A 16934-nucleotide genomic window follows, 5' to 3' on the forward strand; every position below is an offset into this window, starting at 1 on the left:
AGTTTTACCAGGCTTCTTGATGCCGCACTTAAATAACTCCTGTCTTGATATCAAGGGCCGTCACTCTAATCTCACTACTGGAATTCACCTCTTCTGTTTATGTTTGGACCCAGTCTACGGAGAGGCATTAGGCTAAGTGGTTCTGGTGAAATCCAAGCATCAGTGAGCTGGAGGTTAATTTTGTTCTGTGCCTCTAGGGCAGGCACGGTAGTGTAGCAGTTAGCGTAACGCTATTACAGCACCAGTGACCCAGGTTCAATTCCTGCTGCTGTCTGTAAGGAGTTTGTATGTTCTCCCTGTTTCTGCATGGGTTTCCTCTGGGTGCTCCGGTTTCCTCCCACATTCCAAAGATGTACAGGTTAGGAAGTTGTGGGCATGCTATGTTGGCGCCGGAAGCGTGGCGACACTTGCAGGCTGCCCCCAGAACACCCTACGCAAAAGATGCATTTCACTGTGTGTTTCGGTGTACATGTGACTAATTAAGATATCTTGCAAAATTGAGAAGCCTCTGAAGGGATAGCATTCAGCTGTTTGACATTTTCCTTGCTCTTTATGATTTATACTTGTGGAACACTGCTGGTCTTGGAGCTTCTATCTTTAATGCCTTTTTTTTATGTATCAGCTGTAAGTGCTGCATTACTATTGTGACAGTGCTTCAACTAGTCATTTGCTGTGTCTGGAAAATGAAGAACATCATATTAGAGCAAGTTCCAATGTTTCTTTGTCTGTAGGGAGATGTGAGCAGTAGGAGTATCTGGCATTCTAGAAGGAGATTGAGTGTCTTCGGAAAATCAACCACTTACACATAATAGGACTAAAAACTCTCTGCTATGTGTGCAGTTCAGAAACCACACAGTTGTTCTACTTCTAAAGCACAACTCTTGGCAAAATGATTAATATTTTTCTTCTGGCAAAATGTTACTAAACATTTGGAGTTGAAAAATTGGAGATCCTATGATTCCTGGACCAAACTGTGCAATCAGCTAATTCATTTCCATGTAGACTTTACCAGCTAGCTTCTTTGTTTAAACAATAATCTTAAATCTGTTCACTCTTCATACTTGGATTTGCATTTCTGCCAAAGCATGACTTTAAGTTTCAAGATCAGCTGTCAGCTTCCTTTATCCTGCCTTACCCATCAAGCGTTTCTGTCGAACAAGTGGTCCTTTGGGAAGTGTGGTTTATAGCAGCAACGAATGCAGTGAACTCAAAGCATGGAATCATGGATCAATTATACCACAATTTACTCTTCTAGTACCACAGACAAACCCACTTCTCTAGTCAAGATCATGCCTCAATGTTCTTGTCAGTCCATTCTTCCATGTTTGCTGCTTTGTACCACTACTTGAATTAACTTGGTTGTTCCTTAGGGTAGGAAATCATTCAGGAAGCAGGAGAGGGTAATTCAATTAGGTAGGAGACTCAAGAAATTTTGCAGATGCTGGAATCTGGAGCAATAGACAAGAAGTGCTGGAGGAACTCAGCAGGTCAGGCAGCATCTAAGGAGGGAAATAAACAGTCAATGTTTCGGGCCAAGACCCTTCATTAGGACTGGAAAGGAAGAGGGCAGAAGCCAGAATAAGAAGGTGGGGGGGAGGGTGAGGAGCACAGGCAGGAAGGTGATAGGTGAGTTCAGGTGAGAGGGGTAAGGTAGGTAGGTGGGGGAGGGGGGGAAGATGTAATAAACTGAGAGGTGATAGGTAGAAGAGGCAAAGGGCTGAAGAAGAAGGAATCCAGTAGGAGAGGGCAGTGGACCATGGAATAAAGGATGGAGGGGAGGGGAGGTCATCAAGGCAGCATTTAGCAGGAATGTGATGAGGTGGCACATGTTATAATCAGCCTTAGAGATCCCTTTCACCTCAACTCATTGAAATGCAATGACAATGTCTGGAAAAGATCAGTTAATCCATCGAGTATGCCCCATACCATGATGGCCAGATCATCATGTTTAAACACTGCCATTCTCCCAGCCTCCAGAGCCACGTAATCCCTGGGAAAAGCAAAAAGAAAACAAAGAGAAAAGCCAAAGTTCAGTAAGGCAAAACCCACTCTGCTGATTTCTCCCTGACTTCCTCAAAAACAGACTGAGTGATCTTACATTAAACATAAAGCTTCTGTTCTTCTAGATAATGCTGTCATCAAAACTGATCCTGCTTCCTTTCCAAAGGGAGAATAACAGGTTCAAAAAACAGGTGCCTCATTTACTTTTGGGGCTTCTTTTTGAATTTGCTTCACGTTACTCAGGCACACTTCCCAGCCAGAGAGCTGGGAAACTTAAGGAAGTCTGCATTTCCCAGTGAACACCTGCAAGGAGTCCTTCAGTGTGGATCAGGTGCTGTGGGATTAGCTTGTAGCTGAAGCAGTAGGTTGGGCATCAGCCTATGCCTGGGTGTCCTGAGACTCTACCCAGTTAAGCAGTTAACAGCCAACAGATCCAAGTCAACATGTCAGCTTTTCAGCAGAAGGTTTGATCAGTTTTGACCAGTGCCCTAAAGCTTGGCCAAAGAAGTTAATTTTAGTGAGCATCTGAAAGGAGAAAGAGGTATTGGTGTATTATTGTCACGTATACCAAGATATAGTAAAAAGCTATTATTTTGCATGCCATCCAAACAGATCAAGCCATACATAATTACATCAAAGTAGTAAAAAGAAAACAGAATGCAGAATATAGTGTTGCAGTTACAGAGAAAGTGCAGTGCAGGTTGACAAATTAAGTGCAAGGGCCACGATGAGGAAGATTGGGATATCAACAGTTCAAGAGTTCATCTTTTAGCATATGAGAAGTCCATTCAAGAGTCTGATAACAGTGGGTTAGAAGCTGCCCATGAGTCTACTGGTTCGTGCTCTTGTGCTTTTGTATCTTCTGCCCAACGAGAGAGGGAAGAAGAGAGAATGACTGGGGTGGGAGAGATCCTTGATTATGTTAGCTGCTTTCCCGAAGCAGCAGGAAGTGTTGACGGAGTCAATGGTTTGCATGATGGACTGGGCCATGTTTATATCTCTCTGCATTTTCTAGCAGTCTTGGGCACAGCAGTTGCCATACCAAGGTGTGATACACCTGGATAGGATGCTTTCTATGGTGCATCTGTAAAAATTGGTAAGAGTCATTGGGGACATGCCAGATTTCCTTAGTCTTCTGAGGAAGTAGATGCATTGGTGTGCTTTTTTGACCATAGCATCCACGTAGCTGAACCAAGACAAATTGTTGGTTATAATTTCACCTATGAATTTGAAGCTCTCAACCATCTCCACCTCAGCACCATTGATATAGACAGTGAAAGCATGGGTGGAATATTGGAGAAAATACATAGAATTTATCATTGCTCTGCCTGACAGTGGTTTGGAACAAGTTTGGGGGTTCTAAGACAAACCCCTCCCTGTTGCTTGATATTGTTGGAGGTGAATGAAGCTTCTATCCCAACCAGGCACCAAGAAACTTGTGGAGAAGGTCAGGTGCTGAAAAACCTCAGCTGTGGTCTGACTGAAGTTATCAGGAAAATGTGCCAGAATTGCCGTGAATTTCGACTTATCCTATGTGTAACCCTGCTTGGATTTTTGGTAGGTTTCACATTGTTTTTAAATAACAAGGAGGCCTGGAATAGGAAGTAAAGGTAAGGATTTTAAAAAGGGGACCTAATCTAAGAGAGTGCGCATTAATGGAAACCTTTCAAATTTGAAAGGAGTTAAGAATGAGGTTCCACCATGGATCATCCTTGTCTTTTCCATAAATAATGTACATTAGCATGTGTCATGCATTGCCAAACACACTATTAGACCAAGACTGAACAATTCTTCCACTAAGGGACAATTCTATGAAACCTGATATATTGCTTTATGGCCGGGGGTTTCATTTCTATGCATTATTGAGGTCAATTAGAGATTAATGGATTTTAAGCACATCTTGAGGTTAATTAGAGATCAGAAGAAATGTCTGGTTTACTGTCATCAAATGTCATACTTCTTTTAACTGATGTGACGCAGAAATTTTAATGCCTGCTATCTGAGATGTGACATTTGTACTGGAATATGTATAAACATAATAACTTGGAATAAAAGCATCTCCCAAGAATTTTGGGCACTTGAACCATTAGCTGGTGATTGTGCTTTAGTGTTAACAAATGTAAAATAGTTGTTGGCAGCAACGAATGAAAGGGGCTGGGTATTTATTAAATGGAATATTGTATACAGGCTGACCTGGAAATTGGGGGTAACAATAGGTAAATCTCTGAACCCATTAGTGTTCCATTTAGAAAGAATAGTTTCCTTTTCAGAGGGATAGAGGAGAAAGGGAAGGCATTGTAATTTTGCTGCATCAGATCAGAAACCTGCTTGAACACAAGGACATCGAAAGGGAAGAGGCCATTCAGCTTCACAGGCCTGTTTAAACTTTCATTACGGTCAAGGCTGATCTGTGGACTGAATCTTTATAACCTGACCTCCACCTGTAAAATCAGTCATCTATCAGCCCCAGTCTTAAAATCAACAATTGACCTGACAAGTGTCAGTAGCACAGGAATGTTCTGATTTTTTTTACTCTGCATGTAGAAGCCTCCCTAACATCACTGCATAAATACCTGACTATACTTTCTATGCAAATCCCCAGTTTAGGACTCTTCAATGTGCAGAAATAGTTTATCATAACCTACTTTATCACAAAATATTTTGAAAATATTGATCAAATTAACCTAAATTCAGGGAAATAAAATATTACTTTCAATAATTTAACCCTTAGAAGGCATGTGCAATTCTAAATAACCATATACTGCACTCCCTCTAAGGTCTCCTTCCTCTGAAGTATTGCTTGTGTAGCATAACTACTGCCCTCTTGTGCCCCAGATATTCTCCAGGGAAAAATGCACTATCTATAGTAGTCTGGCCTATATCTGATGCCAACCCTACCAATGTGACTCTTTACTGAGCTCCACAATGGCAGAGTAAGCCATTCAACATAGAGGGCAACTAGAGTTGGGCAATGAATGCTGACTTTGCCCACATCCCATTAACAAATAAATTAAATGTAAGATTTATAGGTGTAAAAACAAGCTTTCATAACCCTGTTTGATTATTTTTATGTACAATATATGTAAATGAATTTGCACTGTTATGAAGTTCTAAATTGAAAATATCTTGTTTGCCAGTGTTGAAATCTATTTTCCACAGTCTTGCCCATTCCCAATCTATTGGCATGTCTTCGTGAAGTTCTACTTCCATCTACCCTGCATGTAGTGCCATTTATCATTGTGTTGTTGGCAGTCTTAGTATGTGCTCTCTATCCCTACATTGGTCATTAATAAATACAGTCCAAGCACAAATGCCTGTGGGACATCACTGGTCACAAATTGCCAACTCAAATACCTTCCCATTATCTCTACTACTTCCTGCTGCTCAGACAATTTCCTAACCAATAATTTGTCTTTAATTCTATAAGTTTCAGCTTTAGTTAATTGGCCCTTGGGAGGGAGGGTGTAAACTGGCTCTGCATCATGTTTATTTCTGTTTTTAACATCACCCATTGATCTGTTGTTTTAGTCATCAACAGGATCTGCAAATCATCTAGAAACTTTGTATAATTTTGGGTGTTACTCTCTGTCAAATGCAAGGTGGATCTTAATCATATTATGATTGCTATTAAGTCAATGTTCAATCATTATTAGAGTATTAACTAATTAACTTAGACAAATGATGTTATTGGTGTTGAGACAATTTGGAGTGGGGCAACTAAGATGATTCCAAGTATTGAGTTTAATCTATCATATCCCTTTCTGGACCTCTTATGTTCTCTCACAATTACCTTTTTTTTTTGTTATCAACAAATTTAGCAATCATATCTTTGGTGCCTTCACCCAAGTCTTTTATATCAATTGTAAAAAGCTGAGATCCCAGCATCAACTCTTTTGGCACACCACATGACTCATTACATCTTGCCAATTAGTAAAAGACCCTTTTATGCCTATTCTCTTATTTCCTGTTACCAGCAAAACTTCTATCTATACCAATATGTTACCTCCTACACAATCAGTTTTGTTTTCCTCAATGACCTTTAGAGTCACAGAGTTATTGGTATAGGTATTGTTTATTATTGTCACTTGTACCAAGGTACAGTGAAAAACTTGTCTTGCGTACCATTTGTACAGATCAATTCATTACACAGTGCATTGAGGGTAGTTCAGGGTAAAATCAATAACTATACAGAGTAAAGTGTCACAGCTACAGGGAAGTGCATTGCAGATAGACAGTGATGTGCAAGGTCAAACAAGGTAGATTGTGAGGTCAAGAGTCCATCTCATTGTATGAGGGAACTGTTCAATAGTCTTATCACCATGGGATAGAAGCTGTCCTTGTGCCTGGTGGTATGTGCCCTCAGGCTCCTGTATCTTCTACCTGATGGGAGAGGAGAGAAGAGAGAATGACCCAGGTGGGTGGGGTCTTTGATTAGGCTGACTGGTTCACCAAGGCAGTGCGAGGTATAGACAGAAGAGTAATGCAGCATGAAAACAGGTCCTTTGGCCCAATTCATCCATGCCGAACATGGTGCCCAATGAACTAGTCCCATTTGCCTGCATTTGGCCCATATCCCTCTAAACCATTCCTATACATGTACTTATCAAATGTCTTTCAAATGTTGTTATTGTACCTGCCTGAATCATGTTCTCTGACAACTCATTCCATATACGCACTGCCCTCTGTGTGAAGAAGTTGCCCCTCAGGTCCCTATTAAATCTTTCATCTCGTTTTTAGTTGCCCTTCACTGGGAAAAAGACTATCTGTGTTCACCCTACCTATACCCCTCATGATGTTATACACCTCTGTAAGGTCACCCCTCAATCTCCTACATTCCAAGGAGTCAAGTCCTAGCCTACCCAAACCTCTCCATATAATTCAGGCCCTTGAGCCATGGTAGTGTCTTATGACATGCCTTCTAGAAATTTGACTCATTTCCTCATTATCAACAACTCGCTTCTTCAAAGTACTCCACAAAATCAGTCAAAGTTGAGGATAGGTTGAGAGAGTTGAGCCTCTATCCTCCAGAGTTTAGAATATTGAGAGGTAATCTCTTTGAAATGTACAAAATTCTTAGAGGGCTCAACAAGGTAAACACGGAGAGAAGGTATCCCAGGCTAAGGAGTCTAAAACTAGGAAATATAGTCACAAAATAAGGTGTAGACTATTTAGGACTGAAATGAGGAGAATTTCTTCACTCAGAGAGTGGTAAATCTTTGGAATTCTCTACCCTGGGATGCAGATGCTGTGGAGGCTCATTCATTGAATTCATTCAAACAGAGGTCAATAGATTTCTGGATATTTAAGGAATCAGGGGATATGAAGAGAGGGCAGGCAAATAGTGTGTGAGGTAAAAGATCAGCCATGATCTTGCGGAATGGAAGAACTGGCTGAAGAGGCCAAATTGCTGACTCCTGCTCCTGTTTATTATGTTCTTTTGTTCTTTCTTTCATTGGAGAAGAGGAAACACAGAGGTGATCCTATTAAAATTTTCCACTTTTTTGAAAAATATAAATTGGTGGAGGAAAACAAGTTGTTCTGGTGAAGGATAAAAATTTGTTGAAGGCATATGAAAAGTGTTTTGAGTGGAATAATTGAGTAGGTCCTGCTCTTTTCAATCTGGCACATCAGGCTCCATTTACCATGTTTAGTGGCAGACATCACGACTCAGCACTTACCGGGAGCTTTTCTATGAAGAGCTACCAGATGTGACTACATTAAGAGAGGCTTGATTTAATAGGAGTCTTACCATGTGTCCATGTGCCCTCCATCAAGCCATTGAGGATACATCAATCAGACAAAAGGCCCGAAGTTTCAATCTCACCTGTTAATGGATCTAACCGCTCTCTCCGCTTTTGTGTAAGTGCACAGAAGCCTCTATTTTCTCTTCAAAAATTGGTCAAATAGGCAAATTACATTATCCAATGTTAGCTGGAACAGAGCTAGGGCATTTTTAATCTAGGCTTATCCACAAACTATTGCATTCTCTCCATTCCTCCCCATCATAATCTGCTCCTTCTCCAATATTGTCACCTCAAAAGAAATCAACCAAGTCAGACAGGTTCACTTCACTACCACTACTATAGAATTTGCAGAAGAATCAGAGTCAATCTGGTATATTATCACTGACATATTTCGTGAAATGTGTTGTTTTGTGGCAGTAACACAGTGCAAGACATAAAAATTACTATAAGCTACAAAAACAAATAAGTAGTGCAAAAATTGAATAACGAGGGTTCATGGACCATTCAGAAATCTGATGGCGGAGGGGAAGAAGCTGTTCCTGAAATGTTGGGTGTGGTTGCCTGTGCCATACATCATCAGCATTGTTCTTTATTTGACCTATAGTACAAATGGAGTGAAGCTCATCACAATTTTATACATTTCTGTTTGTATGCAATACAAATTAGGAGCAAGAGAAGACCATTTGGCCCCTCAAACCTGCTCAGCCATTCAATACAGCTTTGGCTGATCTAACCTTTGGTCTTTACTCCATTGTTCTGTCTGATCCTCACCGTTATTTGACTCTCTTTAGTCCACAGCATCTGCCCCTCAGGGTCCTCTAGGTCAATCAAGCTAACCAATAGCTGGCAGCCACTGCCTTTTAACTGTGGATGGCTCAGCATGTCTCAGACGTCCAAGGGTGTATAATGATAGATAGAAGTCTGAGCTAAGCTAGGGATGAGTTCCCGTCATGCTCGCCTTCCTGCTACGCCACTGGACTTATCACTGACCAGGGGTTAAAGCACTAATGTGCTGGAGAGATGGTCTGTATATAATCCACATCCAGCTATCAGCTTCACACACCAGAGAGGTCCGGTGTGTGAACAATGGCCCTGGGCTTTTTTTAATGATTTTTAATGACTTTTTCATAAATTTGTTTTTTTGGGTTTTTTTACATCGTTTTGAATAGTTTTTAAATGTTTCTGAATAGTTTTAAATCTCTTGACAATAGGAATCATTTTAAAACAGTTAAATAGCCTTTGGTAGCCAGTTGAAGTTGGGACCTTGGGATAGGCTTCCTAAGGCCTTCTCCTCCCTCTGCCTCTCCAGACCCCTGTCAGGTGAAGGTTAAATTAATTCGTCCCTCTCTGTCAGGAAAAGGTGAGTTTGGCAGCAGACTGGGCCCAAGAAGATTTGGCCTTCCCTGTTTCATTGAGATTGCTTCTTATCAACCCTGGCTTTAACTCAAGGCTGAGGTCATTTGTGGGTTGGTGGGGGACTGGTGGGTGAGGAGAAAACCATCCTAGCTCAGCGTTGTGGAACTCAGGAAGTTTTCATCCCAGAGCCTCATCTGCTGAGGTCTGGTTAGGTTTATGCCCTGAACCAGTGGCAGGCAGGATGCTGGAGGGAGTAGAATGTCAGGGCCTCCATCTATCCTTCAATGAAAAATGGGTAAAAACACCATGGTTTTGATGGGGAGGGCTCAATAAAGCAACTTAATGTAATAATAGTCCATGTTGTACAACGAAGGATCCCCAACTGCTGATAAAAATGGTGGTGCAGTAGTCTCCACTCATATCCCAAAGACATGCTGGTAAATTAATTAGTTACTGTCATCTTCTCCTGGCTTAGGTAAGTGGAATCAGAGGAATTTATGGGCGTCTGGAAATAACATAGAACAGTACAGCACAGGAACCGGCCCTTCAGCCCATGACATTGTGCTGAACTAATTAAGCTAATGATGCCTAATTACACTAATCCCGTTTGCCTGCACGTGATCCATCTCCCTCCATTCTCTGCATATTCATGTGCCTATCTCAGAGCCTCTTGAATGCCTTTATCATACCTGCCTCCACCGCTAGCCCTGGCAGTGTATTCCAGGCACCCACCACTCTCTGTGTAAAACAAAACTTGCCCCGGACACCTTTCCCCTCTCACTGAATAAGTTGCAGGGCTACAGAAGAATAAGGAGAGGGGAAGTGGGACTGCTGGGAACTGCCATGAACCAAATGGACCTCCTCATCATAGTATGTAAGTGCAAAACAGTTGTGGGTCACTGAAGAGGAAAGGAACAACATAAAAAGAAAACAGAGACCATAAAAAGACTAGCACAGATCCTAGTGAATAAGATACAAATAGTGAAGCAGATGATTAGAGCTACAAAGAGAGGAAATCTAAAAAGAAACTTTCAAGATAATTTTTTTTACCATCTTAGGAAAAAGATCACCAGGAGCAATATGGTTTCCTTAAAAATGTAATATTGATGTGTAATTAAAAATAGGGAAAGAACAGGCATTTTGAATTGTTGTTTCCATTCAAAGAAGATGATTATATTCCAGATATCCCAAGGAAATTAATGTTGTATCAGGGACAAAATAACAGTAATTAAGAAGACAATAGCACCAAGGGAGGAACAAATCCCCAAAACAAATTATTTCCATTCCAGGAATTTAGGAAAGGGAATTAAAAATATTGTAGATACTCTATCAAAAACTTGCAATTTTTTTGGATACACAAACCATCCCTTGGATTGGAATATTGCCCATGCTACATCAAACTTTAAGAATGCTGATACCAGCTAATCACTTAACTGTCTCAGCAGATTGAAAACCTGCTATTGTTCTAAGAGAGATGATGTGGATCTGTAAAGGATAGGTCACATCTAATGAGCATGGTTGAAATTTTCAGGAGGTGATTGACAAAATACACAAGAGATTATTAGTTAGCATTTATGGAATTGATTGAGCTAGTTCAGAAATTGGTTGAAGAGCAGGGGACAAAGCATAGGGATAATGGGAAAGTACTGAAATTAGCAGGATATCACACAATGATGTGCCACAAAGACCTAGATTGGGGCCATACCCTTTCACAGAATCTGTTAATGATGTAGATGATGGGAATTTATAAAAAAAGGGAGATGATAAGATAGAAAGCAACAAAGATAAGATAGTAAATAGTGTGGATGGAACCTTTAAATTATAGTGGTGTTCATTCATTATGCAAATGAGAATAACTGTAGCATATGGGTTTCAATGCAGGCAAATGTGGGACCATCTACTTTGGTGTAAAAAGACAGAAGTCTTTGCTGGAAGGTGAAATGCCAGAAAAGGTGAAGGTCCAAAGTGTCTTGGATATACAGAGGGACGGACACATAAAATAATCAAACTCAGCAGATGGCTATTAACAGACAAAGTAGTGTATTTAGCGGGTGAAGGGGAGGGAGTAGAAAGTTAAGATGATAAATTAAATTGAACAAAGATAAGATGAGGCTCTAGTGGAGCATAAAATCCAGCATGGACTGGGTATGCTATGAAAACTTTACTTATAGACAAGGCTCTCAGCTTCATTATAATATTTAAGTGAACATTAACTTTTCATGTGGTGGTTTGCTTCTGTTGAACCTGGATGTGACTGGGTTGCAGACATGTTGGGCTCCTGTTTGAGATCTCCAACAAGGCATTGATGTAAACACTAAGTTCAGACATGGCAAAGTTATTCCCACCCCAGTGATCCACACAAACATCTGGGGACTGGTGTCTAAATTGGGAGAGCAGTCCCAGAGACTAATCAAACTACAGCCTGACATAATCGCGCTCTCAAAATCAGAGCTTATGTGGCAGACTCATCCATCACAATCCCTAGTATGTCCTATCTCACAAGCAGGACAGACCCACCAGAGGGGGTAACACAGACCCATACAGAGGGGGTATGTAGACAGGAAGGAGCAACCCTGAAAGTCCTCAGTAACCACATGGAGTCTCATGGCATCAGGTCAAATATGGACAAGGATTGATTGGGGTCTTGATTAGTGCCACTGTCTTCCCTCTGTGCTCCTCTTTGTTGAACAACACTTGGAACAAGCACTGTAAGTAGCAAAGACACAGAATAAGCTCCCGATGGGAAATTTCAGTGTCCACCACCAAGAATGTCCGAAGGACAGCTACCAGACTGGGGCTGCAGCAAGTTCGACATAGACACATAGCATCAACAAATCTGAAAACACTTGATCATGTGCTGAAGTTATAAAAGTGATGCCAATGAATGTTAAATCTGTTACATCTACTGCCTCTCTTGCTGGAATCAATCTCCTTTATTCAGAAAGATACTCTTGTGACTCAATTAATTCTTCTTCAGACTCAAAGGGCTAGAAACTGCTTGACATGACACATTTATAACAGAAATAAAACAAGTGCTAAAATGTCCAATGTAGCATGGAGCATACAACTAAGCAGTCTGTACAGAAGAAGCAGCCTGTGACACTTCGAAAGAGAGGGGATAAGTGGGGCTCAGGCCCCAGGCTTGAAATAAGTATGAGAGTCAGCTACATTTAAGGAAGTGCTATTTCCTTGCAGTTTGGCCATCTATTGGCAGAGGCACCACTGGAAGTTTCACCAAATACTTCTTGTTTACAAAAAACAATCCAAATGTGAAGCTAGGAGAAATAGGATGACAAAGATAATTGATAACTCATGTTTGACCCTTCCCAGTGGCACATGGACCAGTTCTAGCTCTGTGCTAGCTGCACACCCATTGTAAGATCGCTCCCAGAGTCGGGTAATGCCTGACAGCAACTCTGGATCAATTTGGCAATTCAGGGACAGACCCCATACCTGTCTTCTGGGCCTCGGCAAGTCCGTGGGAAAACTGGGTATTGTAGAATTCCACAAGAGCACAACCAGTGACTTTCAGCGGGACCGTGGTGAAATCATGACATCATAAGTTTTATTTTTATTTCTCCTTCTGTGGAGCCAAAGGATGTAGAAATGGTTCCATTAGGTTCTCAGCAGCTAGTGTAACATAACTGATGTGGACTTTGAGTTATACTCACTGCACTAGTAAGTTCTAACCAAAATATCTACAGGATCTAGAGCTTCAAAGCAAGGGTGTGTACTTTATTCTGTTCTACCAGCCTGCTTTCATCATACATACTCATGACGATGTTGTTACGTTCTGTAGTGCATGACTGATTTACGTGTTATACACTGCCCCGATCTGGGTTGCCTTTGGACCCCCACCCCAGCTATTTTACCCTAACCATCCCTCTGTCACCAGCCTTTAGAGTTTACCTGAGCATCTCAGTCAGACAAACCCCTTTGGAGATGCCACATATGGAACATGATATAAACATTATTTCCTAAGGTTAAGTACATAGATGACATGAAAATTGGTGGTGTTGTTAGCAGTGATACTGATCATTTGGTAAAGGGGGCTGAGCAATGGTGGATTGAATTTGATCCTCATAACAGTGAGGTGATACACTTTAGAGGACGAATAAGGGGAGGTCATAACGGAGGGCCTTAGGGAATATTGAAGAACCCTGATGAAGGGTCTCAACCCGAAACATCGACTGTTTATTTCCCTCCATCGATGCTGCCTGACCCACTGAGTTCCTCCAGCATTTTGTGTGTGTTGCTCCAGATTCCAGCATCTGCAGAATCTCTTGTGTGGACCTTGGTGTACAAGTCCAAAGATCCCTGATAGTGGTAGCACAGGTAGATAAGGTGGCAGAGAAGACATGTTGGATACTTGCCTTCATTAGACAAAAGCATATAATATAAAAGCAGGGAATGCTTTATGAAACATTGTTTAGGACTGTACTGTGTACAGTTCTGGTCACCACACAGAAGGATGTGATGGCACTGGAGAGGGTGCACAGGAGATTCAATGGGATGTTGCCTGGGATGGAGTGTTTCTGTTATGAGGAGGGACTGGATAGGTTGAGTTTGTTTTCCTTGGAGCAGAGAAGGCTGAGGAGGGATCTCTTAGATGTATACAAAATTATGAGAGACAGAGATAGGGTAGAAAGTAGGAAACACTTCCCCAGGGTAGACAGGTACTTGATGGTCAGCATGGACATGATGGACCGAAGACCTGTTTCTGTGCTGTATTACTCTATGAATCTATGTGGTTTGCATTGATTATTAAAAGGCCCAGTTTTGGGAAGAGCCTGGGCCTGCCGCTTCTGGCACAGCTCCCACTCCCTCATTAGTTTTGGTCTCAAAGCAGGCCCAAACACATCTCCATTCCTGTATTTTTTTGTGGGGATAATCTGCTATCAAGTGACTTATTGTATCCTCGTCCCCACTTTCACTTTCCTCCTCAAAACACAAGCTGCATCTTTGGCAAAATAAAAGTGGTTCACAAGAAGATATAAATGATCAAAAGCTTGGTCAAGGAGGTAGGTTTTATGGAACACTTTAAAGGAGCAGCCAGAAAGGTTCATAGAACATAGAACACTACAGCACAGTACAGGCCCGTCAGCCCACAATGTTGTGCCAACATTTTATCCTGCTCTAAGATCTATCTAAACCCTTCCCTCCCACATAGCCCTCCATTTCTCTATCATTCATGTGGCTATCTAAGAGTCTCTTAAATGTCCCTAATGTATCTGCCTCCACAACCTCTGCTGGCAGTGCGTTCCATGCGCCCACCACTCTCTCTGTATAAAGACTTACCTCCGACATCCCCTTTATACCTTCCTCCAATCATCTTAAAATTATGCCCCCTTGTGTTAGTCATTTTCGCCCTGGGAAAAAGTCTCTGACTGTCCACTAGATCTATGCCTTTTATCTTCTTGTACACCTCTATCAAGTCACCTCTCATCCTCCTTCTCTCCAAAGAGAAAATCCCTAGCTCGCTCAACCTATCATCATAAGACATGCTCTCCAGCCCAGACAGCATCCTGGTAAATTTCCTCTGCACCTTCTCCAAAGCTTCCACATCCTTCCTATAATGAGTGACCAGAACTGAACATAAAACTCCAAGTGTGGTCTAACCAGAGTTCTATAGAGCTGCAACATTACCTCATGGTTCTTGAACTCATTACCCTGACTAATGAAGGCCAACACACCATATGCCTTCTTAACAACCCTATCGACCTGCACAGCAACCTTGAGGGATCTATGGATGTAGACCCCAAGATCCCTCTGATCCTCCACACTGTTAGGAGTCCTGCCATTAATCTTGTATTCTACCTTCAAATTTGATCTTCCAAAGTGTGTCACTTCACACTTTTCCGGGTTGAACTCCATCTGCCACATCTCAGCCCAGCTCTGCATCCTATCAATGTCCTGTTGTAATCTACAGCAACCTTCTACACCATCCACAACACCACCAACCTTCGTGTCATCAATAAACTTACTAACCCACCCTTCAAGGAGGCAATTTCAGACTTAAAATCACAGAATCAGAGCCTAAGGGTCAGTGTCTCAGATAATGAGTCAGCCATTTCAGACAGAGATGTGGAGGAATTCATTTACTTAGAATTCTCTTTCTCAGACACCTGTGTAACTTCACTTCTTGGAATTGGATGATTTTTGGATACCAATGAAATCAAGGGATCTGAGAATCACGTGGAAAACTAAAGGAAAGATTAGCCATGATTTGAACAGCAAAGGAGGTTCAGGGGCTGATGTTGCCTACTCCTGCTAATATTCTGATGTTTCCTGAATCTCCTGAGGATACAAGTAGTTTGCAGATCCACTCCTATCACTATGCATAATTAAGTGACAACAGTGGAAGTGATTATTGAATAACAAGCATGTGGATATTCAAAGAAAATGAAAAATACTCAGTTTTGAGTTTGCAGGTTTAATGAAAAACAAATCAATTATTTGTGGTTCTCTTTCAGTGGCTAGCATTCACAAGCTGCCTGCAGCATCCGTCCTGACTGATATCAACTTCCCCATGAAAGGCAGGAAGGGAATGGTTGACTGGGCAAGAAACTCTGAAGACAAAATTATAATTCCAAAAGATATATTTATACCCTCGTCACCAGGTGAAGTTGTCGTTTCTGGAATTGTTTGCACTTCTTTGCACATATAATTATCAATGTACCTTATAGGTATAGGTGAGCTTGATAAAATGGCATACTATGAAGAGGGATGGTGCGGGAGTGGTTTTCCACTGTTTTTAATGTCATTGTCTCCAGTATATGCAATTTTGTTCCATGATTTTTGTGAATCCTAAGAAAGGCATTGCAAGGCCCTTCAGCACAAACCCAAACCCTTGCTGATATGAAATAATATTTAACAAAGCTGACAAATTCTGAAAATATATTCTAAATGAAGTTAGATGAACATATCCAGGAGAAAAGTTCTAAGGGCTATGGGGACGTGAAAGGACAGTGGGATCTTTTAGAAAGCCATTGAAAGAGTATGATGGGCTGAATGGCCTACTTGAATATTGAATGATCCTATGATTTCTTTATTTTTCAGATTTGGACGAATCTTCTGTTTTTGTACTTGGCACGATATTTTACAAAAACTTGGGACTTATTTTGCCCTCCCCAAGGTAAGACTCAGACTTTTGTTGTTTATCATTCTGAGTTGCCATTGTTTATACAGGTTTCCTTTGTGTTGGTTTTCCCTGTTTCTGCTGACTTACACTGAAAATGTCTGGGATGTCCTTTGATTTTAAACGATTAAACAAGGCATCTTAAATTTTACTTTAAGTGAATTCTTGTTATGCATTTAACTTAGGACAAGGCCATTAACCCAGACCAATAATTTAAGTAGTCTGCTTGTACAAACATTTCCCACAGATGTTATGAATTCCGTTACAAATGCGTCTATCCTTCCGCACTGTGACTTATTTAATTTATAGTGACCTTTGTATGATATTCTTTTATCGAGAGAGGTAGGGGGAAAAAGACGTCAGTGCAGGGTCCCCCTGTGGCCATACCTCTCAACAACAAGTATACCCCTTTGGATACTGCTGAGGGGGATGACCTATCTGGGCAAGGCAACAGCAGCCAGGCCAGTAGCACTGTGGTCGGCTCTGAGGCTCATAAGGGAAGGGCGAAGTCAGGCAGAGTGATAGTCATAGGGGACTCCATAATTAGCGGGACAGACAGGAGATTCTGTGGCTGCTGAAGAGACGCCAGGATGGTGTGTTGCCCCCCAGGTGTTAGGGTCCTTGATGTCTCAGAACGGTCGCAGAATGTTCTTAAGGGGGAGGATGAGCAGCCAGAGGTCATGGTACTAATAACA

The 16934-nt window shown here is 41.5% G+C and overlaps 1 protein-coding gene across 1 annotated transcript in view; it reads left to right on the forward strand.

Annotated features, from left to right (window-relative positions):
* Nucleotides 1–16934, forward strand: part of LOC127575107 (adhesion G protein-coupled receptor B3-like) — a 609306-nt gene that overhangs the window by 360077 nt on the left and 232295 nt on the right. Inside the window, 2 exon segments of the mRNA XM_052024767.1 lie at nt 15575–15721; nt 16161–16236. Of these exon segments, the coding sequence (XP_051880727.1) occupies nt 15575–15721; nt 16161–16236 (223 nt within the window).

Source organism: Pristis pectinata, chromosome 10 (genome assembly GCF_009764475.1).
Source record: "Pristis pectinata isolate sPriPec2 chromosome 10, sPriPec2.1.pri, whole genome shotgun sequence".
Lineage (NCBI taxonomy): Eukaryota > Metazoa > Chordata > Chondrichthyes > Rhinopristiformes > Pristidae > Pristis > Pristis pectinata.